This window comes from Typha angustifolia, chromosome 8, assembly GCF_048772165.1.
Source record: "Typha angustifolia cultivar Huaian chromosome 8, ASM4877216v1, whole genome shotgun sequence".
Lineage (NCBI taxonomy): Eukaryota > Viridiplantae > Streptophyta > Magnoliopsida > Poales > Typhaceae > Typha > Typha angustifolia.
In genome coordinates this window covers 6333606-6360071 of record NC_133246.1, presented here as the reverse complement: position 1 = coordinate 6360071, position 26466 = coordinate 6333606, and the positions used below count along the sequence as shown (strand labels likewise).

General features: G+C 36.1%; 3 protein-coding genes across 6 annotated transcripts; all 3 read right to left on the bottom strand.

Annotated features, from left to right (window-relative positions):
- Nucleotides 1–3092: 3092 nt before the first annotated feature.
- LOC140765540 (exonuclease 1-like) lies at nt 3093–17614 on the bottom strand. 4 transcript variants are annotated; one of them, XM_073104677.1, is made up of 12 exons: nt 17462–17614; nt 17349–17385; nt 17082–17256; nt 16891–16969; nt 14846–14890; nt 14620–14769; nt 14420–14534; nt 5134–5234; nt 4688–4785; nt 4509–4601; nt 4086–4303; nt 3093–3854 (listed from the first exon to the last, which is right to left on the bottom strand). In XM_073104677.1, exons 1-12 carry the CDS (start codon nt 17537–17539, stop codon nt 3487–3489), a joined length of 1557 nt encoding a protein of 518 aa, XP_072960778.1. In that variant the 5' UTR covers nt 17540–17614; the 3' UTR covers nt 3093–3486. The 4 variants fall into 4 exon arrangements, with proteins under 4 accessions (XP_072960778.1, XP_072960779.1, XP_072960780.1 ...); XM_073104678.1 differs by having other exon boundaries at nt 3093–3848; XM_073104679.1 differs by having other exon boundaries at nt 17082–17243; nt 17462–17598.
- Nucleotides 17615–18620: 1006 nt separating this feature from the next.
- On the bottom strand, nt 18621–20829 carry LOC140765818 (putative E3 ubiquitin-protein ligase SINA-like 6). The gene is made up of 2 exons (XM_073105071.1): nt 20395–20829; nt 18621–19381 (listed from the first exon to the last, which is right to left on the bottom strand). Exons 1-2 carry the CDS (start codon nt 20740–20742, stop codon nt 18725–18727), a joined length of 1005 nt encoding a protein of 334 aa, XP_072961172.1. The 5' UTR covers nt 20743–20829; the 3' UTR covers nt 18621–18724.
- A 3606-nt stretch (nt 20830–24435) lies between these two features.
- On the bottom strand, nt 24436–24921 carry LOC140764513 (uncharacterized). Its single transcript, XM_073103110.1, has one exon. The coding sequence runs from the start codon at nt 24919–24921 to the stop codon at nt 24436–24438; it is 486 nt and encodes a 161-aa protein (XP_072959211.1).
- Between the last annotated feature and the right edge of the window lie 1545 nt (nt 24922–26466).

The following is a 26466-nucleotide window of genomic DNA, read 5'->3' as shown; positions in this document are numbered from 1 at the left end:
TCATCGTAGTCATATTACTTGTATCATTTATCGGTCTTCTTCTTTATTGAAATAGTCTGATCTACTGGTTGTCTTGCATTGGTAGGTCTACAATTCACAATTCGGTCAACAACAATATATGGTTTAATGGGAATGATACAAGTTTCCATCAAGGTTCTTAGTTTTAATCGATCCCGATCCTAGCCGAAGTTAGCCTGTTGCCTACAGCCAATTTTGCCCAAAATGGGCAGGAATAGATCGCATCTGCCCCGAATCCGACCTGAGGGACATCAATAGTTGATGTCCCCCCACTAGCCCTCTATCTTCCTCTTTTTCTCTCTTTTCTCTCTTTTCTGCCTCTCTTCTTTCTCTCACTCTTTGTCTCTTTCTCTCTTTCTCACCTCTTCCATCGGCGAGCTAATCTTCGGTGATCTCGACCTCCGGAAATGTTCTTTGACCAAGACCTAACAATCTCAACCTCCAACAACCTCGAGTGAGCTTTTTTTTTTCTTTTTCAGTTTTTAATTCCCTCTCTTTCTCTTGCTACTGCGATAAAGCAGCAACAACTACTCCTGCGCACCTGCAATAGCACTAGTTGTTGAGAGTTAATACATTTTTCCATACGTTAGTTGTTGCAATTGCCCTCGAGGAAGATTATTATAGTTATGAGTTGCTATTCTGGATAAAACTAAATATGAAACTTTTGAAGACAGTAGAGATCGATCTAACCGTTGAAATGATTTGAGATTCGTACATATTATTCCTCCAGAAGTCAGAAATCCAACGCAAGTAGAATCTCGTCGGTCGGATAGGTAGATCAAAAGATACGAAGGAAATAATGATAAAAAATCAAGAGATGGCAAGATGGACGTAGATGGTGGAAGTTAACGACGTAGTGAGGGTTATCGAATGAAATAATGGTTAAGGTGGGTCTAATAGTATCTTGAACAAGATGAGGGGGAGAAGGGAGCTTTTAGGTATGGTCGGTCGCTAGAGTGAGGAGAGAGAAGCGATGGAGGATTAATCTTGGGCGTAGAAGGAAGCTCGAGGTCGAGGAGGAGGAAGGAGGAGAGAAAAGGTTGACTCAAGCCTAAATACAAAACAAAAGCTCAAATAATTAATCATCTCAAAGTGGCTACTATTCCACATATTTAGAAGCTAATCAATCGTAAAAATTATAAACAATCCTAATAAAAACAACTTAACCGATGGGCGTTCAAACGTCCCTCAACCCTATTCGAACAACCAAAACCAATGCTCTATATATGCAAACGCTGTGTAGGTGTTCAAACGGCCCATCATGGCATTCGGATGCACCAGCCAGAATTTCTTATTTTTTATCCAAAACAAATGCAAAAATAATCCAATTCGAGGCGGATTAGTTATGTCCAATTTGTATCATAATAAAGAATTGCAACATTAATACATTTTTTAAGTTTTTAAGCTTCATATATAAAGTATTTTTCATTTTTTTTATTTTCCTATCATTTTTTTTTCTTTTTCTTTTTTTGCATTTTTAGATAATATTCAAAATTTTATGTAACTGAAAAATAGTCTGATTAGATACGAGTGGCCGATACAGCCGATACGTATCGTTTTTTCAAACGGTTGATACAGATCCCGATCCTGATCCCTATACTGGAAACCTTGATTTCCACTCTCTCTCAAGACACAAATTGATATGCTTTTAATTATGTCTAGCCTTTCATTTTTTACATCCGTCTGTGTATTAGTACGTTGTATTGTTCATAAAAACATAAATGTTAATATTAAAAAAATAACAGACTTTCAAAATTATAATAATTAAAAAATAATAAGCACTAGAAATTTTATTGTAATAAACAACTGCCCTAATCTTTAAGGTCTTATTGAATTTCATGTGTTATTTAATCAATTGTGCGTTGTATTGTTCTTTCTTAGTGGACTAATGCCAGCGAATTTAGTCAAAAAAAAAATTTGTCTATTGTTGTGACCTAATTAACTCTTAACCTATTCTTTACTAATCTGCATCTCTTTCATTGAAATCTTTATATAATTCTCTTTTCACCCCTGAATTATCACCATTTTTCATAATGATTTCTTAACTTTTTTTGGTACATAATAATCCCCCGAACTATTAGAAATACCTACCCCATTGGCGCCATAGAGGAAATTGGAAAATTGACCAACTTACCCCTTCCATTTATAATAATTGGATAGTTAAGTGGTTTAACTAATAAAAAAATTATAATTTTTTTAAAATTCCTTCATTGCCCTCCCATTCCTCCCATGCATCGCCCTCCAGAACTATTAGAAATACCCACCCTTGACTTCATAGACAGAATTAGAAAATTGACCAAAATACTCTTTCCACTTATAATAAGAGGATAGTTAAGTGGTTTAACTAATAAAAACATTTTTTTTTAAATTCCTTCATTGCCCTCCCATTCTTCCCACGCATTGCCTCCCATTCCTCCTCCAATCAAACGCCCCTTCGACTGTCCACCCTAGGGATTACTTCGTCAATTGGGAGCGACAGGGCAACACGAATGCCCCAATAGCAACAAGCATCGAGGTCGATGTGATCAATGCACCCTCTACCCTGGCTGCATCTTCTTCCACTTCCTCATCTCCAACCTTGGTCCCGGCTCCATAATCCATTCTACCTTCCTCACTCCCTTTTCCCACTTCCTAGTGACATCAGAATTTGTCTCGACTCGCCGAGTTACTTTAGGGCATTGCTTTGCCTCGAAGGAATTTGAAACCTAAACCACCTCGAGATTGCTTGATTACTAGATCTCCTCGTCTCTTCCCTTGCTTGCCTCATTGATTTCTTCAATTTCAAGACCCGACATCATCGCAGATGCAAGCTCGTCGACTGAAGACTAGCAATGTTGCCGGTGATGCATCTCTCCTATTTCATATCTGCCACCATGGGAAAAGAGAAAGACAAGGAGCAAGAGTTTCCAAGAGTGGGAAGATTTGGTTAGATAGAAAAGATAATATTTTCAATATATTATTATCACATGACTATCGTGGTCATTGTGTACAAAAAAAAAATATATCAAAAGACCACTATAAAAAATAATGATAGTACAAGGGGTAAAGGGAATTATCCCTAAAATCTTTACTTCCTAAATCGACCAATTTTAAAGCCAACCTCAGCTATGCTAGAATTCAGATACTTCTCCATTCTGTGACTCACATCTGCAGATACTTCACTCATAGTATTCCTCCTAGAAACAGGATTTCAGGACAAATTTCTAAGCACAATTGGCATATACATATAGATGTCCCAATACGGTTCCCACTTTAGTAATGCTCACAAAAAGAAATAGGTCAACAATCCTAATGAGGCCTCATAAAATCTTATAAGTTAGCTCCAGAAATAGCTCATGGAAGTTACAATATTTTGCCTTTCCTGCTACCACTATATATATTTACGACGCTCTGTTAATACGAATGGTATTTGCTACTGAAAAGAACGAGTTGAATTTTGAAACAATAATTTAGCCAAGAGATCCAAAATTATAAATGTTTGAAGAACTTTAGTATGCCAGTTCTTTCATTTAGATTTCTCCAATCAGTTTTGGTTGTGGACTTCTTCAGAATCTTCTCTTTTCCAACTAAAACTTTCTTCCTCGGTTTGGAGTCGACACTTTCCTGCAACAATAATGGACATGATATGATGGATAGTTCCTCATTTTCCAGAACTGAAATCGACTGACTTATGTTCTGGATCTCCGACTTGTTTTCCAACTTCCTCTTCTTGAATGGATTGTTATCAGGAACCTCGTTGAGTTCTGCTTCCTTCTCCATTAGTTGAGGAGAACTTTGCGGCGCAACCAATTTGCTGAGTGCAACAGCTTCCTTCATGTACTTTTGGCAATCTATCTCTTCAATAATTGTCAATATGTTATAATTTAGAACATTAACTTCTCATAGTAGATGAGTATATTTCAATGTTTACAGATGGATAACTTTGAAGGGTTGACACATATTTGATCACATGGAAAAAAGTAACATGTTGAAGCATGAGATTTAGAGGTAACTGAATGTATTGATATAATTAGAATAGGTGCTTGAATTTGCCGATCCTTCCATGAGGTATGCTTAGATATAATTACCTATAATCTCTTCCTTCCTTGGTTGTGATAAGGAAATGGTGATTGAACTTTCTTCTGCTGACATTGTGTAAGAATCATGCCTCTCGCTACGATCAGAAGATGGGATTCCCACATAATATATGCAGGTTTCAGCTATAGGAGACTGGTCAAATGCTTCCATTGTAATAGGATTCAGGCGGCCCTCAGCAATGCCAGCAGCTATTGATGGTGGAAGTTCTCTTTAGCCATTAAGATGGTCAAGGAAAGAATGGTTTTATATATGTGATTGATTAACTTAACTGTTTTCAAGTATGCCTTTTTCTTGTAGAGGGTAGGAAAAGCTATCTGAAATCATTCAGTATTAAATAAATAAAAAACTGCTAGAAAAGTTTTGTAACCAGATTACTAGTATATTAATCTATTGGGATCACTTATTTAGGATACGGTCCAAGCATATCTAATTCTCCGTTCAGACACTGCAGATGTTCATGTTCCAAAGGCTTCAAATGTCTTATTGACTTTGTTTCTGCATCATATCTGCATGGTGTAGAGAAAATAATCAAAGTTGTGGATGAAACACATCAGACAAGAGGGATTTGAGTCATTTGATTAGAAAATCTTACACTCGAGCATGATGAAAGACAGCAAGAGCTTTTCTGAAAGAATCAGAGTAGTCTTCTGGCACTCGATACCTTTTATCAAGTTTCAAAGTTGATAAAACCTGCCAGCACAGCAATATAAGAAAATGAAAGGAAAAAAAAAACATGACATTCTTATATTCAAAAAAAAGTATGTAATAATTGACATGCAGGTGATCTAAAAAGTAGAAATTCTGAAGACATCCTATTCACAAAATTAGGAAGCACATTATAGGAAATCACAAGAAAAGCAAGGAGATGGACGGAAAGAATATTTGAAACATATAATATAAATTATGAGATAATTTGGAATATGGCTACTCGTGAAAACACAATTTAGCAGGATATTTGAACCATATTACTAGCATTATTACCAAAATTTCTTTTCTACAACTAAATTTGGACAAGTGTAAGAAAGTAAATAGGCTTACACGATCTAAATTCTTATACTTCAACACCAAGGAGTAAGCTCTTTTAGTACCTATTCCAGGAATAGAAGGAAGGAAATCACAACCCGCTAGGACACACATGCCTGACAAAACATAAGTTGGTCACATGAAAGATCATTGATTATAGAAATAGTAAGAATCAGAACTAAAATCTAAAAAGCTCTTTCTAGTAAATGATATATGAGATCACACAAATAAAAGTAAGAACATAAGTACAAGAAAGACACAAGAGCACAAGAGAGAGGGGAAAGGAAGCCACTGCTACCAACATAACCCATTAAACAGGTAATAGATGAACCTTTACAATATTGTATCCCTCTATTGTATCCCAGAGTATTAAGCCATATCCTCACAGCAGCCAGTATTTAAGTTATTTCTAGTTCAGATACTCGGTAGCCATATCTAATATTTATTGATGCGTATCTGAGTTGTATCCATATGTGATTCGCATCAAATAGGCATAAGTGAGGGTAAATGCCATATTAGTGTTTCATAGGATCTCTTCATCACTGTTGCGGTAGTAATTGCTACAAAACTAAGATAAAGAGAGCCGGAGACAGAAATGGAGAGCTTGAGTGATTGGATGGAGAGACTGTTGTGCAAATACCCAAATGGGTGAGGAAAGCGAAAGCAAAATCCTTCACCCTCAAACAAATCCAAATGGAATAGCAATAATTTGGGACAAACCAAATATTAGCAAAACTAATACCAATACCAATACCAATATGAGACCACCAAATACAAGATGCTAATTGTAGAAAACTTCAAATCAAGATAATCACCAAACCAATACAAACCATAAAGAGAAAAGAGGAAGACAAAGTTTACATGGTTCAACGATATGCCTACATCCACGGCCGGAGCAATTTTCAATCCACTATATAAATCTTTAAATATAAAAAATTTACAACTCTAATCTCACTCTAAACAATGGTGGTTCTCTCCTACAAGTTTCTCTTTTGCAAAATGCCCACACAAAACCCTAAAACCCAACATTTCCATTTATAGGGCCGATTCACATTGAGTTTTTTCGCATCGCCTTCGAACGCCCTCGGGGGTGCGCTCGAACACACCCAATAAGCAGCAGAACCAAAGGGGCGTTTGAACGCAGAAGGGGGCCGTTCGAACGCCTACAGAAAAGATTGCTCTCGGGTTGGTTCACGTTCAAACGCGGAACGCCTGTATCACCCAATCTCTGTCTGGGAACTGCGTTCGAACGCACTGGCACATCAAGCCTATAAAATGCTGAAATCTGAATTTGAGCCAAAGATCAACAATTCTCCACCTTGGCGAAAAATTCACAACTTCACCAAAACACTCTCCACCATTGCAAAGTGACTGCAAATCCCAAAATTACACCACCTGCAAATTTGCGTTAAAAGACGCCAAATCCAAACAATTTCTACAAACAAATCCAAAATAAATTCCAAATGGTCTTCACCATTGCAAAGTGAGTGCACCACTCCAAAACTCAAAGGCAAACAACTATGATGAGACTTCAAAGATGCCAAACAACTGTCTCCACCAATGCAAAGCGAGTGAGTGCACCATGCCAATGCTAAGTAGTCAAACATGCAAATAATTGGTCCAAGTCCAAGCAATGTTGGACCTTGACCCCAGTCACAACTGCACTATCATCATAAACAACCAAAAATGCATGCCATTCTGTTAGTACACCGTGCAAACTTCTGAGTCTTTCTTCTCGATCTACTAACTACAATTGATTTTTCTTTCTACAAAGTTTTCTAAGTTGAGGTCTCCACCTTATGCAAACTTGAGTCTTCTACATCCAAATTGGTAGACTTTGGCAGAGCACCAAGGATTTCATTCTCCACCTACTGCAAAAAGTCTTTGCTTATGCCATTCTGCAAATTCTTCTGATTCAAAATAGAACTCTCCAAAAGTTACAATTCTCTTGGAGACTTCATCCTTCAAATTTGCCCTGCAAAAAATACAAATTTATTTTCCGAAGGCCTTTTATCACAACTCAAATTCCCAATGCAATTTTCAAACTTTCATCTTTCATTGTGATTGTGAAACCTTTGGATTCCAATGCGCTCAATGAGATGAGATTCTTCTTCAAATGAGGAACATATCGTACCCCCGTCAACTCTCACTGATCCATCATACAACTGCAAACGAACTGTGTCAATTCCTTCAATTTTACAAGTATTATCATTACCTATAAAAACCATGCCATTGCTCAATTCTTCAAAAGTGCAAAACCAATCTCGATGAGGACACATATGATAAGTGCAACCCGAATCAAAAATCCACTCATCATATGACATGGTACAGATGAACTGCTAAGTGCAATATCCAAATCTAAATCATCAAACTCATTTTCAAGATCGGCCACATTTGTCTTTCCCTTCTGCTGATCCTTGCCATTCAAAACCGGACAATCCTTTTTCTAATGCCCTTTGTTGCGACAATAGAAACAAATAACGATATTATACTTCATGGCAAAAATTGATCATCCAGCAAAGTCATCGACGACAAGGATCGATCATACAGCTGAGATGTCACAACTCATTAAAGTTCCATTATAGCTCACGCTAGCAAAGATTCTATTACAAACAATCACAATCATTGAAAATTTCTCATGATCATTGCCTCAATTATCGAAAAAAATAGAATTATTCATACAAGGAAACTTATGTAACCTCATTCCAAATATACTAGGACAGATTATACATTTCCTAATTAGTTTTTTATTCCTTATCTTTATTATTTTTATAATTGTGCTCTTCATATATCTATTTATATTCAAGTGATACATACACCTAATTATTGAAAAAAGAAAGACAATTACCTATTCTTCCTTATTTTCTTTAGAGACTAGACAACAATTCGAATGAGAAGTTGTTAGAGAGATTAATTTTGATTAAAATTATTGTCTTTCACATTTTTGAATTATATTTGATCTTTGTTTAGGTTTAGTTTGTGCTGAAAATTAAAATGGCTTCTATAACATAAACCCAGATACTAACATTAGGTGGAAACATTATAACACTATTGATAAAATAAAAAATGTATCAAATGTAACTAGTATGGAAAGAAAATTAATGATAGTGTCGGTTTTGAAACTTAGTATTTGGATCGGGATCGGCCATCCGAAGAAACAATACGTGTCGGCCGTATCAAGTGTATCGACCGCTCATACCTGATCAAGTTATTTTTTAATTAAGTAAAATTCTAAATATTATTTAAATTTTCTAAAAATTTAGAGAAAATGACAAGAAAATAAGAATAACTCATATACAAAGCCTAAAAAAATTTAAAATTATATTTACTTAAAAAAATAAAACTATCTCTCTCCCCACTTTACTGCCACAAGTTTTTTTTTTATTTTAATTTTTTTCTTATTTCTCTCCTCCTAGCAAAACGTTGGAAGATCTTCATAATTTATCCTCCAGTTAAGGTTGTTTTCTTTCAATCCAAGCCATACTATCTTCTTCAATGGCCAGTCCATGTCTACCTCAAATCCACACTCTTGCAAAGCGTGGTCATTTGTTGGCTAGGATGGTGTCATCCACTTGAAGAGGTCTTCCAAAGTAAGCTAGCATCAGTACTAAGACCTCCAATTCCTAGTACTCAGGAGAGAGATGGGATAGTTGGATCCACACAAGCCTTACATTAAAGGGCACAAGACAGCCTATAGTTATCCTTCCAATTGATTAAATGCGGTAGTTGACTATTAACACCCCATCGACTTTTTGTTAGAATAAAAACCGTGTTTTCCTCTTTATAGATACGAGATATGTAGTAGCCATCACCTATAATCATTTCTATTTTCTTCTTTTAAACCCAATTTATTATAGTCCAAATGTTTCCCTTTCTTAAATCAAACATTCATGATGGTTAAAATATTTTTTTATTGATTTAGATGAAGGTTATCTCATTAATTGAGATAATTTTTTCATTAATTAAAATAAAAATTTTCTCATAAGATAAACATTTGTTTCAATATGGTAACTTATAGCCATGGAACTTGATGAGAGCTAAGCTATACATTGTGGATTTGATGCGTAAGCTCATTCACTCAATTCAAAAAAATCACACCATTAGTTTAGAGTGTTTGAGAGCATAAAAGAGCCAAAGCTATCGTGAAAGATTTACTCTCATGATGATCTTTTGGGTCTTTAGTTTTCGATTATTTATATAGTTTAATTTCGTATTTTGGATCGTATGCTTTTATTTTTTCATTTAGTGTCAGAGCAAGATTTACTCTCTACCATGGTGTTTATGAATAATGTCTATATTCTTCTCTATTCGTAGTCAAGATTTTTATCATAAATTAAAATTTCTTTTTGAGTTATTTTTTATGCAAAATAAAGTTAGAAATCCTTAAGATATTGATTTTCTAAATATTCTATGGTTAAAAAAAAGTTTTTACATCAAAACATTGAATTAAGCTCGAGTTTTGGTGCTGGAAATTTCTAGGTTTAAACTAGGGTTTGTGTGACTTGGATGAAGATCGAAGATAACCAAAATCTACAAAAATGCCATTTTCTCCTATAGTTTCGAAAAAGTGCCATTTCCTATCATTTTGTGATAATACCTTTTTTTGGCCACTTAGGAAAATGATAGTTTTGAGATTTCTATAATTGCAGAATTGAATTATTAAATTTTTATTTTATATTGCTTGCATATATACTATTTATGTTTAGAATAATATATGTAATTTTAAGATGAATTAAATTGTACGAATTGATTGATTATGCTTATTAAGTATTAAATGGATTGATTATTTATTTTCTAAATTAATACATGCAATTTTGGGATGAGTTTTGAAATTACATAACATGCATAATATATGCATAGAAATATTATCATAAAAGTTTGAAATTTTCAACATTAAAAAAAAGTCTAATTAGTGATTTATATGATTTTATTTAATTAAACAATAGCCACAGCATCTTTAATTAAATGAAATTATATATTATAGTTTTAAAGATCACATAAAGTAATTTTAGACATTAATTGTAATTAATTATTTGAATATGATAAATTTTATCTCACAAGAATTTTTATTATATTTAAATAATTAATTAGAATAGAATATCAAATTATTTATAACTTACCACAAGAATTATGAATTAAGTGATAATTTGATAGTTTTATCATAAAGTTTAATCAAAGATAGAAAATATCAAATTATTCTCATAATATACCTATAGAATTATGAATTAAGATAGTTTGAAAAACTCTATCATAAAGAATAATGAATCTTATTGAAATAAAATTTAGACCATGAGCAAATTTTATATCATAAGATTCATTTTTTTCAAGCATGATTTATATTGGTAAAACATAATATCATTTACACCTCAATTTAACATAAGCATGTAATATTAAATGCAACTTCACGAACTGAGAATTTATTTAATATTTGTTGTGATATTTTCGAATTGAAAGAGAATAAATATAAAGTATGAAAGGAGAGAGTTCTCTTTTATCTAGGATGGATGGACATTGATTATGCAATAGAATGGATAAACCACTTACAACCATTGCTACTAGCTCTTCAACGAACATTGTGCTTTATGAACGATAGGAGCGATCCAATTATCTAAGTGTGGTTTCATTAATACCAAAATATCTACTAATATTTGTGGCTCAATGAATCAACTTGAAAACGTCTGAGACTTGCTTAAGGACATTGATGACCAGTTCGTCACTTCATAAAAGGCTTTAGCAAACACTCTAATTATAAAATTCTCTTCTCTAAGACTCACCAATATATAGATGAGGGACATTGCAACTCAACTCAAGAAGTAATAGGTTGAGATGTCTATAACTTCCTCATGCATTTTATCCTTAACACTCTCCCAACAACAATATTAGCCTTTCAAAATCTCATACGACAGACATAAAGAAAAATAGTCAATTAATGAGTTAATGGCCATGTGAAAATACAATACTGACTACAACCCATAGGAAGGGAAAGGTTCAAGCCAATCAAAAAAGGAAGGGTAAAACACCACCACAAACTGATATCAAGAAAAAGGCAACTATTTCTTCTATAAAAAAAGGACACATGAAAAATAAATATATCAAATTTCAAAAATGGCTTGAGAATAAAGATAATCCAACATCATTTGTTTGTTATGAACCTAATATAGTTAATATTAATACTAACACCTAGTGGATTGACTCTAGATCTACAATTCATATTGCAAACCCCTTACTAGGTATACAAAACCTAAGGAAGCCAGTGGAAAGTGACCACCTTATTTGGAAACAAGATGAGCTCACATGTAGAGACTATAGGAACATGTTTATTTACTTTAAACAGTGACTTTATTTTGCATTAAATAGGACCTTTCATGTTTCAAGTTCTTCACGAAACTTGATTTTAATTTCAAGACTTGTTCTGTTGGGATATTTCTTTAATTTTTCAAACATGTCATTCAATTTATTTTACAATTCTGATTGTGTTGAGAATGATATTTTGCCTGATGGTCTTTATAGTATTAATTTGCAAGATAATACCACTTATAATTCAATACATGTTCACACTGGCACTAAACGGTGTAATATTAATGAGGACTCCTCTATGTTATGGCACCAAAGATTAGGACACATCTCCGTAGAAAGAATTAAGAGATTAGTAAATGACGGAATACTCAGTACTCTAGATTTCATTGATTTTGAGACATGTGTGGGCTATATAAAAAAAAAACATACCAACAATTCCAAAAAAGGTGCCAATAGGAGTTCAAACTTATTAGAAATCATACATACTAATATATATAGTTTAGATATGAACTCAGTATAGTCAGAGATACTTCATCACCATTATTGATGATTACCCATGATATATGTATCTCTACTTGCTTCATAATAAGAATGAAGTATTAGATGTCTTCAAAATATTTAAGACTGAAATAGAAAAACAATGTGAAAATAAAATTAAAATTGTGAGATCAAATAGAGATAGAGAGTACTACGATAAATACACTGAGGATGGACAAGCACATAGTCTGTTTGCTAAGTTTTTTCTAGAGCACAGGGTAATTGCTCAATACACTAGGCCTAATTCATCAAATCAAAATGGTATGACAAAAAGAAAAAATAGAACATTGTAGACATGGTACAGAGTATGCTTAGCAGCTCCAATATTCCTAAAATTTTGTGGACTAAGCACTAAAAACAACAGTATGTATATTAAATCGAGTTCTAACTAAAACTGTCTCAAAGACACCATTTGAATTATTAAAAGGTTAAAAACCGATTTTGCAACATATGCATGTTTGGGGATGTCCATCTGAAGTAAGAATCTATAATTCACAAGAGAAAAAACTAAACCCAAAAACCATTAGTGGATATTTCGTTGGATATACCAAAAGATTTAAAGGTTACAAATTTTATTATCCATCTCATAGCACTAAGATTGTGAAATCAAGAAATACAAGGTTTCTTGAATATAACTTGACGAGTGAGAGCAATCAAATCAAAAATATATTTTTAATACTGATCATTTAGAGTCTCAACCTTTCACTTCAAGTGATAGATTATTAGTTGTTCACAACACCCCTTAAGTACAAATTGGTGTCGAACAATCAATCATTAAAATTCCTTTGTTGACAACATTCTAGTAGATCAAGTTGTTCAAGAGATGCATGAAACTTCTGAATAACAATTTAAACCTCATACTTCTCAAGAAGATGATAGTGTGACATTAAGAATATCTATTAGAATTAAGAGATCAATAATTCCTAATAATTATATAATGTACCTACAAGAATCCAACTATAATATTGGGGCCAAAAATAATTCTAAGTCTTTTTCACAAGCCATGAATTGCAAAAAATCTAAATTATGATGCAATGCCATAAAAGATGAGATAAGTTCTATGAGGTAAAGTGTAACAGAGTTTGGGATCTTGTTGAGTTGCCTGATAATGCAATAGCCATAAATTGTAAATAGATGTTTAAGACTAAGAAGGACTCATTAAGCAACATTGAGAGATACAAGGCAAGACTTGTTGCTAAGAAATTCAGTTAGAAAGAAGGAATCAATTACATAAAAACTTTTTTTCCTATATCTAAAAAAGACTCCTTATGAATTATATTAACATTAGTAGCCCATTTTGATCTTGAGTTGCAACAAATTGATGTGAAAACGACATTTCTCGAGGAAGATCTAAAGGAGGAGCTTTACATAAAACAACCTAAAGGATTCCTCTCTAGTGATAGTGAGCATTTAGTTTGTAAGCTTAATAAATCCATATAAAGTTTAAAAGAAGCATCCCATCAATGTATTTTAAATTTCAAGGAGTGATTTCTTTATTCAGATTTGTTGAAAATTCGATAGATCAATGCATATACTAAAAGGTTAGTAGGAGTAAGATATATTTTCTTATTCTATATGTAGATAATATTTTACTTGCAATCAATAATAAGGGTTTGCTTTATGAGGTCAAGCACTTTCTCTCTAAAAATTTCAATATGAAAGATATAGATGAGACATCTTATGTCATTAGCATTAATATTTATAGTGACAAACTTCGAGTTATTTTAGGTCTATCTCAGGAAACCAATATTAATAAAATTTTAAAGAGATTTTAAATGAAAGATTGTTCACCAAGTATAGCTCCTATTATGAATGGTGATAAGTTTAATTTAAAACAATGCCTGAAAAACAATTTTAAGAGAGAACAGATGAAGAACATTTGATATGCTTCTACAATAAGAAACCTAATGTATGTTCAGGTCTGTACAAAGCCTGACAATGCATTTGCTGTAGGAATGTTGGGATGATATTAGAATAATCCAAGTATGAACCATTAGAGAACATCAAGGAAAGTGATGAGATATCTTTAAGGAACTAAAGACTACATGCTTATATATAGATAAGGGTGTAAACAAGCCAAGCATGAGCAAGCCGACTCTGGCTCAGGCTTGGCTCAAAATTACTTTTGAGCCTTATAATTCTGCTCAGGTTCAACTCAACTCAACTCAAGTCGAGCTCGAGCCAAGCCAGACCGAGTCATGCTAGAGCTTGAAATGGGCATATTATCGTGCCTCTATCTCTCCTCCCTTTCTCGCTTCTCGCAACTTGTAGATAGACTTCAAGCCTTATCAAGGCTTATCGAGCTGGATCCTAAGCCTAGTTTCAAGTCAAGCTCGGTTCAACCTATTTTTGAGCCGAGCTCGAGCTGGCTCGATTAATTTGATAGCCCTAATTGAGACTAGTCAAGAGACGAAATCAAATGAATTAGAAGTTGTAAACTAAATGTCATTCAGCAATTGAACATTACCTGTAAACAGATGATTATCAAAATTCTTAAAAGATAGCCCATCTGAGACAACGCTGAAAACCTTATCCATTATAATTTCCTCACCATTCCCATATCGATCCATTTTAAATATAATCTACAAAGCAAGCATCACAAATAGGTATGGTTAAGTATGCCAATGGAGAACAAAAACTAACATATTTAGATTATGCATTTCTTACAGCTGGGCACCCATATGCTATCAAGTCGCTGTCTTCTGTTATGACAGCAGCAATTCCTCCTTGATCAGAATCAAGAGTAGACATATATGCCAATTGTGCATCAGCTTCATATGGAGCAACCAAGAAATCAATATTTTCTGACCTTAAAATCTGAAATGCAACAACCATATGTAACTCATGTTCTGTAATAGTAATTGTTCATTATGTCAATTCTTAACATCTTTACCTGAATTAGTTGATGAGCCATTGATGGAGTAATTTGAATAGCTTTCTGCAACAGAAACAATTAAAAAAGGATTGGAAATAGGCATTTTTTTAGTTTGGATAAAGATATATAAAAAAGAAATTCAACATAAGTGGATGAAGATTTGGCTGAGACACTATTTATAAAGCAACAAAATATAATATGACCACTAACTATGATGTGCATTACATAATTTGAAGACAAATTTCCAAAATTCCTAGGAAGTCTGGAACTACCCATGGTCAATAGTTGAAAGGAGTCTTCGTCACAAAACTTTGACAGAATATAGGCTAATGTGATATGGACCAAAAATCAGCCTAAATCACCACTCTCAAGTCCAAGCATTTGAACGCCTGGGCCGGACATTCAAACATTAAAACCCAAGAACGAAAAACCATCAAGGACGTTCGAACGCCTTTGATGCCTATTCGAACGCCCAACAACAAATTCGATTTCAGCCTTGTTTTCATATTGTTTTAGCACATGGGTTAGCCTATAAATAGGTGTTGAGGCAACCCATTTGGATTATACATTGATTATTTGAGGATTATTTATATTTATCTTATCTCTCTCACTCTTTTTCTCTCTCGTTCGACTAACCCTAAATTTTGGCCAATCTAGCTTTAATCTAGTGGCATCACTACTTCCTTCCTCCTCCACCGATTGCCCCCCTTGACCCTTAAAAATGATCCAACTTCTCTCATCCTATCTTCCGAACCAAGTTATCATCACCTACATAATCTGCCCTAGTTTACCATGTAACCTTTACCCATAGTTATTATCTATTAAATTATATCCTTCACCCAAACCATCATCACCAACGCATTCCTCCCGTCTTTCTCATCAATTTAGACTACTCATATGCCGAAATCCGTCACCGATTTCATATTCTATGGCTTGCCCTAGCCTACCTACCATAAAATCTAGAATTGAAATCTAGATCAATTGAAACCCTGATATGTTCTTAATCGGAACGTACCATAATGCCTAGTATCTCATTTTAGCTGGATACTTGAAATCTTGATCACAAACTGGTTTGTGCTTATGGAAAATTATCGTGGGAATCAATTGGATAAACCACTTCCTGATTTCCATTCTCTGGTTCTGAATCATCAAAAATGCCACAGCTTTCTGACTATTTCTCATTGCCTTTCCAGGTCTGTCAAATGATCCATATGTGTTGCTGGAATGGAAATGCATTCTTGGAATTTGTATGCTTGGAAGAATCTAACTAGGGCAATCAGAAAATGACAACTTTTACTCATATACCTCAGTTTCTGCTTCTGCTCTTGAGTACTTGTTCTAGAAAAGAGATCAATCTTGTTTCAATACCAGCAGTAAACTAGCTTCTACTAAAATTTAGCAGAGCATTTCCTCAATAATTTTGCAAAGATCAAAAAAATCCAACTATGTTATGACTAAATCAGTTGTGGTCTAATAGTATCTGAATAAAGAATCATCTCATCATCGAGAACCACCCAATGAGATCCACCAAGAACTTTGCTCATTACTATCTGATAGTACCCTCACTATATTCTTGCAGCAAGTTAGTTCCAAATGGCCTTCTGATATAGCATTGGTTGAGAAATCTGTCAAATCAAATGGTTAAAATATGCTTCAACAACATGGAACAGGAAAACTTCTAAATGGAATAACTTTTCATGCAGATATTAGACTCCACTGATTCTGTGATCGTTGCAAAGATCTTTTTGAGAAGTAAAGCTCTTACTACATATCATTGGCCATTATCTAGTACTCTAGCATTCCAAAACGTGGTAAAAACATCTTTATGTAATTCGATTGCAAATTTAGGCTACTCTATAATTTAGGAATCTTTGGTTATGTCATGAGTTGGGACTTCCAAGTTTATCACAGTTTCTTTTGCTTACAATCTAGCTTACAGCTTATTTAGAGTAGGACCAACAAGACTAGCTAGAGAATGGCTTGTGAGTATGTTTATATCTCTAATATTAAAGAATAATGGAATTTTGAATTCTACATAAACTCCAAAAAGAAAAGAGCATTACTTGGAAGCACTCAACGGCAGCACTAACATTCCCTTCCTTGAGCTTTTCTTTTGCAAGCGCAAGATTCGTCTCCCTTCTCCTAAACAAGCGAGAAAAAAAATCCAGTATTTGATTTCAACATGAATTAATCCAGATGGGCCTCCATTCCTCACAGAGAATGAGCTGATGCAGAATAAAGGAATAATACTTGCCTATGGCGCACATTCTCCGTGGCCGCCTTACACGGCATGTTTCCACCATCAAAGACAACAACGGGGATGACCTTGTAATGCCGGAGGAGATTAATGTGATGCATAAAGTACTTCAAATAACGCCTCGCGGCATTACTCTGAGAGTTGAGACACAGCTCCATGCTGCAAGAATAAGCTACAAAAAGTAACGCACAACTTATCAAAATCCTACCTTTCTCAACTAGGCTTGTTGGAAATTGCTCAGGTTCGTAGGTTCTAAGCGCTCACCTCCCTTGTGAAGCCATGAATAGGCGTCAATCCCAACCTACCCACAGAGTAAAATTAGGGGGAAACTGATAAGAAAATTAAAAGAAATTGGGTATTTTGGAGTCTAACTTTACCCGTTCTCCGGCGTATTTCTTGATGTGGACGGGATCGATGAACGGCTTCATGAATCGGAGGAGATTTTGGATACCCATGCCTCGCGAAATGCAAATATTTTGAAGCTCTTTTTCACTCCTTTTTTTTTTAATCGTGCTTATTCCTGGGGCGGGAGCAGAGAAGAAGAGGTCCATAATTTGGGCGTGTTATGTGGAAAGGTTTGGCAAATATTTTTCCCGCGCGTAGTGCGGCTTCTCCCGCGCTTTTTTTAATGGTATTTTTGGAACTTGCTATAAATGATTTTAAAAAAAAAAAGCTTTTCAATCTGATGCAGACTAATTGCTACATTATTATATATCATTTGTTCAACTAGTTACTTTAGTTAATAGCAGAAATCATATAATGGATTTAGGTCGCTTCCAAGAAGAAGAAAGCACAAGGCCCTCTTCTATCCACACCGCTAGCAATGTTTTTTAATCCAACAACCAAACAAACAAAAATGCTCAACCATTAGCATCATTAATATAGAAGCCCAAATGCACCTTCATGGCATCATTAATCTATTATAATCTTTCATCTCCACCGGTCCTATTTTTCACTTCTTCCATCCTTCACAAGCAGCATGAGATTAATGATAAAAGCAACATAAATCTAAAATAAAGACATTGCAGCTCAAGTTGAATCTGAAAAGCTCTCACAATTTCAGATAAACTAAATATATTACAACCGACCAAATCTCTACCTCTACACAAGGATTAGGCTAGCTTGATTACAATCCAAACAACAAGCTGAGTGAGCAATATCCAACAGCTTCCACAAGCATAGAAACTAGAAAGTCTACGTAAAGCCACCAGCAATCAGAAACACAAACTTCCAAGTATTTCAAGCTAGATTCAATTTCCAGCAAAGATCATCAAAGGAGTCTCATTTTCATTCAGCATTCAAAAAAGGTTCCAGGAAGTAACTCTGGAAGCCAATCTTCAAAAGGAAGCAGTTGTTAAAACAGAGAATAGAATGAGCACGCCTTCAGAACCACTAAGAGAGGAACAAACAGCTTCGGGAAAGGGATGCATTGTTGCTAGTTGCAGAGAAGGCGCAACCAAGCTGGCTAGTGAGAAAAGTATATAGTAAAACTTGTTTGCTGACACTTGACTGATAATGCGAAGATTCCTCAGCACATTTTCCATAGTAAAAGAGCATTCATATGTGTGATTCGACATTATTTTCAAACAATTTACAACACTTTTACAAAGCTGTGAATGTAAGATCAATGTTAATTTACATCAACATCTTATATTCCGTATAATAATATTAAGTGCCATATGCCCAGAAGAATGGAAATCATTGGGCACCAAAAGAAAAGCATCTGTAGGGTGGATTCCTTTCCACTCCCTAGTATTTGTTACAGAAGCCTTCAACCTTACAGAGCTTCCATCATGGGATGTTGACTTAACTTCATAGGAGAATTTCCAACGCAAATCTCCAGGCCGGAGGCATACAATGGAGAGAGCATTCCCCATAGGCACAACACACTTGTTAAGGAGGAGGAAGAGATGGTCATCATGTCCTATAAGAGCTAAAAATGGCTCAGTTGCCCTTAAATTCACTTCAAAATATTGGTTGTAACTGAATCTCTTATAAGACATATTATGCTCCCTAATGAAGTGGTTTAACCACCATCCTGTGAAACCCTTGTAAGTGCAGTTGGGGCATGGGCAGTTGGATGAAGCATAGATGCATGCTTCTTCGTGCGCATGCCTTTGCGCATAAGAAATAGTTTTTAGGCAACCCCATTTGGCATATGAGCAGGAAACCTTGATCGACTCGACGATCTTCTCAAGAGCAATATTACGACTAGATTTAACTTCGCAAGAGCAAAGATGGCACCTATTATGAAGCTTGGACCAGCAAGAAGAACATGCTATGTGGCCATATTCACACTATAAAACAAACATATCAGTCTGGATGAAGCAGATGTGCAGAAGTGCTAGAAACACCAATTTGAATTCAAATGAAGCAAAGTGCACTTTATTATCAAATACATTAGATTTAACGACGGAGAATCAGTTGATAAAATTCATGCAAAACCTCTATATAAGAACTCTAAGATAAAGAAATTCTCGCAAAGTACAACCATCAAGGCTCCAAATTCTTAAAACCCTCAGTTCTCCAAACAAAATCACAACGTATTGACTTTACCAACTTAATACGATAAGGACATCAAAGAGTTAGGCAACCAAACCAACCAGTTAGAGGGGAGGGCACAAGGGCTTGAAGCAAATAGAAAAATAATAAATTTACAAGAAAACTGGTATAAGCTCAGTTTAGTTAATTTAACATAAGTACTTTGAGCATCAGAAACACTAATTTGCACCAGAAAGAAGCAGAAGCAAAACTTAAACAAATTTTGTACAGAAATTATTGGCAAGACCTAATTGCTCTAAATGCGACAAAAATCAGCGAGAAACCGAGATCAAAGAAAGGTAATTACTGCAAACAACCAAATTAAAAAGGCTCACCAAGACCATCAGAAGAGCGAAATAGTTTAAAACCTCAATTACCTAACCAAAATCACACCGCATCCAAATCAATTATTTCCAAATTCCAAAAAAATCTCATCTTTCCCAACAATCTGATGATGGGGGCGAAATGACATTGAAATCGGAAATCAACGTCGGATCCTGGCTAGAAGAAAGAGGCATCAATCAAGACAGCCAAACCTAGCTAAGAGAGGGATCGACGCAAATATAACAGCAACCTATCAAAGATCCCAAATCTTGAAATCCTCAATTCCCTAAACCAAGGTAACACCAAACCTAAGTACCCAATCCATTTTTTCCCCAAACCAAACAAGATCCAAGTTTTTTTAAAAAATAAAAATCTCATCTTTACAAACAAATCGACGATGACCAACTTCACCAGAAGGAAATCAAAAAGGGGCAAAACACCAAACCTGATAGAGAGGTGGGCGCAAGGGCTCGAAGCAAATGGAGCAATCCAGAACATCTGGGTCTATTCTAGCGCTGATTCCATCGCCGTTCTCCTTCAGAGGAAAAGCATTCACTTCTTCGTACTCTTCCTCTTCTTCTCCTTCGTATTCTTCTTCTTCTCCTCCGTCGTCATATTCTTCTTCTTCGTCCTCGAGAATCTCTTGCTCCTCCTCCTTGTCTACTCGTTTGATCTTCAACTTTTTCCCCTTTTTTGAAGAATTCGCATCGATTTCTTCACCTCCACCCCTTACTTTTATGCGTTTCTTGTCTCTCATCTCTTCTTCTCCTTCCTCTAACGAGAATTTTGCCATGATCACAAAAGCCGAACGAGAGTGTCAATGGTGGGGGCTTAATTGCCGCCTTTATTCGGGGAGATCGGTACGTCTGCCACGCGTCGATGGGCGATTATGGTATCAGGCGAGTGGATGTCTTTTTTTTTTTAACCATTCAAGAGCTTGAAACGTTGACAAGAGTTGGAGTAAAGAACCCTCCAAAAATTAGATGTATTTAGGCTCAGTTAATCATCTATTGCTACGAATTGAATATCAGATATATAAGTTGCTATTCTAAATTCCTATATATTTGGGTTAGAGTCTGACCTTACAATCTCCTTACTCATATGAGGTACCTACAAGCTTTACAATAGTTAGTTAGTGCAGAATGGATGACTCTTTTTGTCTATTAAAATTGAGAGTTACATTTAGCTTAACACCTTACCCAACGGGAGTTAGAGAGTCGTCCAAATGAAGAATATTATAGAAATCATGGGAGACTGAGCCCAATGGCCTAATCATAGTACAATCCAAACCTAATTGCCTAGTCACCTACCCGATTTGCCTCACGAATTCTTTTAAGAGATAGACACACTCATCTGCTAGATTCTTGATTCTCCAAGTACTAGATAACTCATCCCAAGGTATTATAGACGCCTCTAGCAAGTCTATATTCAATGATGACATCCACCACCAAATCCATAGCCCTAGACCCATCCTGATAACCCAAATTTTTAGGAGGAGGGCGAAGGCCTTAGGACTTGGCTCCTTGGCTGCCCAAAATAGTTCCCCTACTTCTTTCCTTGAGATCACGTTGGTGCTGCCTTAGTAAGCTTCCACTGTTATCGTGTCATCCATATTATTTCTTTATCCACCCCAGATCTAGCACCATCCCCTTAGCATCCTTCCTATCATAAGTCATGGCAGGTTTCTTATGACACCTTTCATATTTTCTAGCCAACTACTAAGCCAACTATACCACCATCCTCGAGCTCACTAGAGTCTCGCTGAAAGCCGCCACATTCCATTACTTCTACATACACCACCACATTGTAGTGATAAAATCTTTCATCCGCATTGTATGGCTCGATTCCCCATGCCATGCAAAAGTAAGCCAATCTTGGCCTATAGCCAACCCAGACTCTTGCATGCTTTTTCATGTAAGTGTTGCCACACTAGGCTAAATTTATAGGAGAAAAAGAAATGATTGTAAATCTGGCTGAAAAGACCACACAACATGCAACTCTCCACCGACTAAATATGCATGGCTTGGAGAGAGCTTTTTATCGGCAACCTGTTCCAGACGATCTTCTAATAAAAAGTGTGAATCCTTGGCGCCCCTGACAACATCTTCCACCCATTCCACCGATCTGGGTGCGATGGTGCAAGGAAGGCTTAGATCGACTGAGTAATAGGTTTCCTCTTTGAGTGTGACGACCAATTTCAATATTCGGCGGTGGTGATAGCATCCATTGGGAGCGATTCGTATGCTATCCAAGATCCCTCCTCCCATAATAGTTGCTATGGCCGCCATTTGAGTTCATCGAAGAGGCTTGCCACCATTGGGTCTTCATCCAAAAGCTCCACATGCATGACCCAAGGTTATTTGCACCAAGGGACCGCTGACAACTATGGGGGTAGCCGCCTTAGTTGTCTGGTTGTTACCAATCAAAACTCAACAATAGCTTAAGGTTTCCTATTGTCCTTGTTAAATCCCGCCACAAACAAGAGGCTGTAGTAAGCACTTTTGGTTCCCATGGATTGAGGTTGCTATATTCGGCTAGTAGTTACACTTACGGTGTGCTGCCTAGTTCAACACTTTGAATACAATCTTGCCAAGCAAGGCCTACCTGGCCACCTTCAACGAGCCAACACTATCTCAGCTCAACTCAATTATGTTTTCGAGCTTAAAATATCAACTCAGCCTCAAGAGCCCATAATCTTTTTTAATAATCCTACTTGAGCTTGTGGATGGCCAAGCCACCATCTTATTTAGTGCGACTGAGTCCCAATTGACAAGGTCCGCAGGCACTACCATTGTCCCAAAGGAAAGCCCTCACCTTGTTCGTGATTGTGTCGAGGACGAAATTCGGCAAACGTGTGCTAACTAGCCAGTAAGAAGGTATGGCTGAATAAGTGTTTTAGGTTATAATAAATAAATAAATAAATAAGTCAAATAGGGAGTTTTTTTTTTATTTTTTATTTTTAAAAGTGATAGAATATTTTTTACTCCATTAGCTGTTGTTGTTAGTGTTAATATTAACTCGTTATTATGTTATTGAGACATTAAAAGCAAATTGTCGAATCCATGTATTAGGGTGTGAACAATAATAATGTCAAAATTATGGTGTTGTTAATAAATTAATCTAATTTTAATATCAAATCAGAGGTATTGTAGGTATGTGGACTTTTAACTTTCAAAATAATAAATATTTCTAATTTTATTGTTTTCAGGTGAAAATTAACTCACAGGTGTTTTTAAGTTGTAAGCAAATATATCGGATAATAAATATCCGTATAGTAAAATGTGAAAGATAATATAAGGAAGTTAGGGTAGTTTTTGTAATTTTGATAACCTAGTCCGTCTCGAACTACGATTACAGTAAATTAATAGAGACAGAAGATTAGTAAATTTTCGAGTAACAGTTTTTGACTTTCGGCGAGCAAGATTTCCGGTGCCAATCCTTCTCTCTTCTCGGTGGGTGTCAAGATGATACAAAGGGTGGCTGCCGGCGTCGTCACGGACGACGACAAATCTTCGAAGGGCAGCTCTGCGGCTACTGTTGCTCCACTCTTCGTCGATTCGCCAAGACCCGTTCTTGACGGAGGACGCGACGAAGCCGTCAAGAAGGAAGAGGAGATCGCGGCTTCGCCGCCGCCGGCCCTCCGCGGATCCAAACGACCTCCTGAGTCGGTCGAACCTCTCGAGTGGGGCCGCAGAAGGAAACGAAGTGGGCAGAGGAAGAGAAAGCTCGCTGCAGGCAAAAGCGATGTCAAAGTTATCTGCCGTCGGGAAGAAGAAGGTCCTGCGCCGCAAAAGAGACGTCTGATGACGTCGGCACAGGAGGTACGAGCGGAGGAGGCTCATTCTTTGGAGCTGAAAGCTTACAGCTATGCCGTGAAGGCGGTGTACTTGTCGAAGGAGCCCCTGGCTAGAGAGCAGCAAGCTTTGCTGATGTCTTTCCGGCGTCTTCTGCACATATCGCCGGAGGAGCAGAGAGCGGAGCTTTTGCGGGTGATGATGTCTATCCAGAGGGAGCGTGTCTGTCATGAGTTGTTCGGCTGTTAGTTTTGTCAGGAGAGAAGCTGTTGTAGTTGTTAGCATTGATAGGTTTGGCATGATGTTCTGTTAAATTTTTTAATAAAGAATGTGTATATGATTTCGACTTTTTAGTTTAATTCGCAAGAACTTCGATTTTGATGTATGAAAATTTCTTAAATTTTCAATATCTCATTTGCCCCACTTATCAATATATATATAACTTACCATGAGAGGAACAAGCAACTCGTGTTGAATCTTGTTGGTCGCAGAGGTGCAAAAAGGACCACCGGTGAGATAAGTACACAACTAAGCTGTCATACTGGTACTACTTGACATATTAATATTTTAGCAGCAAGTTTCCCATACGATGAACAGCATTTGCATCTACCACCAGAAGACAGCAATTCAAGAAAGAGAATCAAAATTATCTTCCAAACAATTCATTAAGAGCTGTCGATGTAAAAGAAAGGTTATACATCATAAGATATAATTTTCCGAATGAGAATAGTGAGTGCCATTACGTCAGAATACAAGAAATTATTGGGAATCAAAAGAAAAGCATATTTGTTGTTGTCGATATCCTTCCAATCCTTAAAATTCATTACGGAAGCCTTCAACTGAACAGAAGATTCGCGACCGAATGCCATAAGATCGTAGTAGAATTTCCACTTCAGATTTCCAGGCCGAAGGCACAATATGGAAAGGCAATTCCCCATGGTATCAGCACAATTGTTGTTGAGGAGGAAGAGGTGGCCATCCTGTCCTAGAAGAGCTAGAAATGGCTCATATCGCTTTAAGTACAACTGAAAGGATTGCTCGTAACCAAATCTCTTGGCAGACCTCCTGTGTTCCCTAAGGAAGTGCCGCGACCACCATCCTGTGAAACCCTCATAGTTGCAGTCGGGGACAGGGCAGATCGATGGAGCATACAGGCATGTGTCTTTGTGTTCATTCATTTGTGCATAGCATAGAGTTCTTCCACACCCCCACTTAGCATATGAGCACGAAACTATTATTAACTCAATGACCTTCTCAAGAGCAATATTGCGACTATAATTAGCTTCATGATGGCACTTGTGGCAATAATTCTGGAGCATGCACCAGCAGGAAGAGCAAACTACATGACCACTTTCGCACTAGAAAATAAACATATCAGTCTGGAGTAGCGCAGGACTGCAGTACTCATAAAGATGCAATATTGGCATGTCAAATCATCATAAGAGAAATAGGAAGAAAAACTAGCACTCGTGAGTTTTATAAAAAAAATGAATATGATAATAATGGAGTGTATCACTGGGAAGCATGTTATTTAGATCTAAGGCAGTTTGACAATTTGGCCGCAATGTAATTAAAGAAATACTTAATATGTTAGCCTTGCTATAATAAAAGGAGTAGATGCAGATTATGAGGTTGCTCAGATGTGTCTGGTGGAATTCTGAACAGAGCAAAGCTCATCTGAGGCTTGCCTCATGGGAAAAGTAAAAAGCTCTTGTTGGAAACTGAGACTTCGATAAAACTCACAAGGGCTTCGCAAAAGGTGCCCACACCTTGCATCTATATTTTACAGGAGTCAATGCTCCTCTTGCATAGTTTCCATGATTCTGCATCTCATTCTCACAAAGAAGAAAGAGGGTTCAACTTAGGAAGAACAAGTTATTTCATAAACATATGATGGATGAAAGTGAAGTTTGGAGATATAATGACTCTTGATGTGTGTCATCATTCATAAGCCTGAGATGCTAATTGCCAATTATAGAACTCAGTGATCTTACCTAGAATTCACATCATTGCAGTTAAATCTTACTACTAGTAGCCATATGTTACATAGAATATGAAGAATCCCGGCTAGGAATTGACAATGCAAAGCATTTCTAATGCATCATCCTTCTCAATACTGAACCAAGCATAACAAGAACTGGTAAGAGAAAAGGATCCATCTCCTCCATGCATCAGATTCACATATAATAATAAAAGACTATTGAATTGTATGGTTGTAAAGTATCTATGCAATCACGTTTAAAATCTTACTAAGACAGTTATCATGCACCAGCATCATGACTTGAGCACATCAACCATAAATGCAACACCTGAGAACCTCATCTTCTCAAATACTGCCTAGTTTTGGGTGTCTAGGAAAACAGTGAGACTCACTCATGGCTTTCTATTACACTTCATTTTTTTGATAGTCCATATATCTGAACTCAGAAGAAGTGTAGACGCATTAGGAATGATCCCTTTACGCCTTTCTCCAGGTTTTATCAACATAAAAAAAATGGAACAGTACAATTACTCCAGACTGACAGGATAACATCGATAGATTGTCTCAAGAGTATGTGCTCAGCGCGCAACACAACAAGACAAGCAACCAAAATCAGCCCTTCAGTGTATTGCAGAAAAAAATTTCTAAGACATGTTCAGCTCACTTTGATTCCTCCGTGAATATCCTTTGGCATTTTAGATATTGAGTAATTTCTTTCAAATTACATAGAAACTAAAAACTT

Coding starts and splice junctions, on each gene's coding strand:
- LOC140765818 (XM_073105071.1), bottom strand. CDS start 20,742: ATGGCAAAATTCTCGTTAGAGGAAGGAGAAGAAGAGATGAGAGACAAG. Junction 19,382..20,394: donor TGCGCCCACCTCTCTATCAG/GTTTGGTGTTTT, acceptor TTTGTTTTATAG/TGTGAATATGGCCACATAGC.
- LOC140764513 (XM_073103110.1), bottom strand. CDS start 24,921: ATGAATGAACACAAAGACACATGCCTGTATGCTCCATCGATCTGCCCT.
- LOC140765540 (XM_073104677.1), bottom strand. CDS start 17,539: ATGGGTATCCAAAATCTCCTCCGATTCATGAAGCCGTTCATCGATCCC. Junction 14,770..14,845: donor TGGCTCATCAACTAATTCAG/GTAAAGATGTTA, acceptor GTTGCATTTCAG/ATTTTAAGGTCAGAAAATAT. Junction 14,535..14,619: donor TAGCATATGGGTGCCCAGCT/GTAAGAAATGCA, acceptor CTTGCTTTGTAG/ATTATATTTAAAATGGATCG.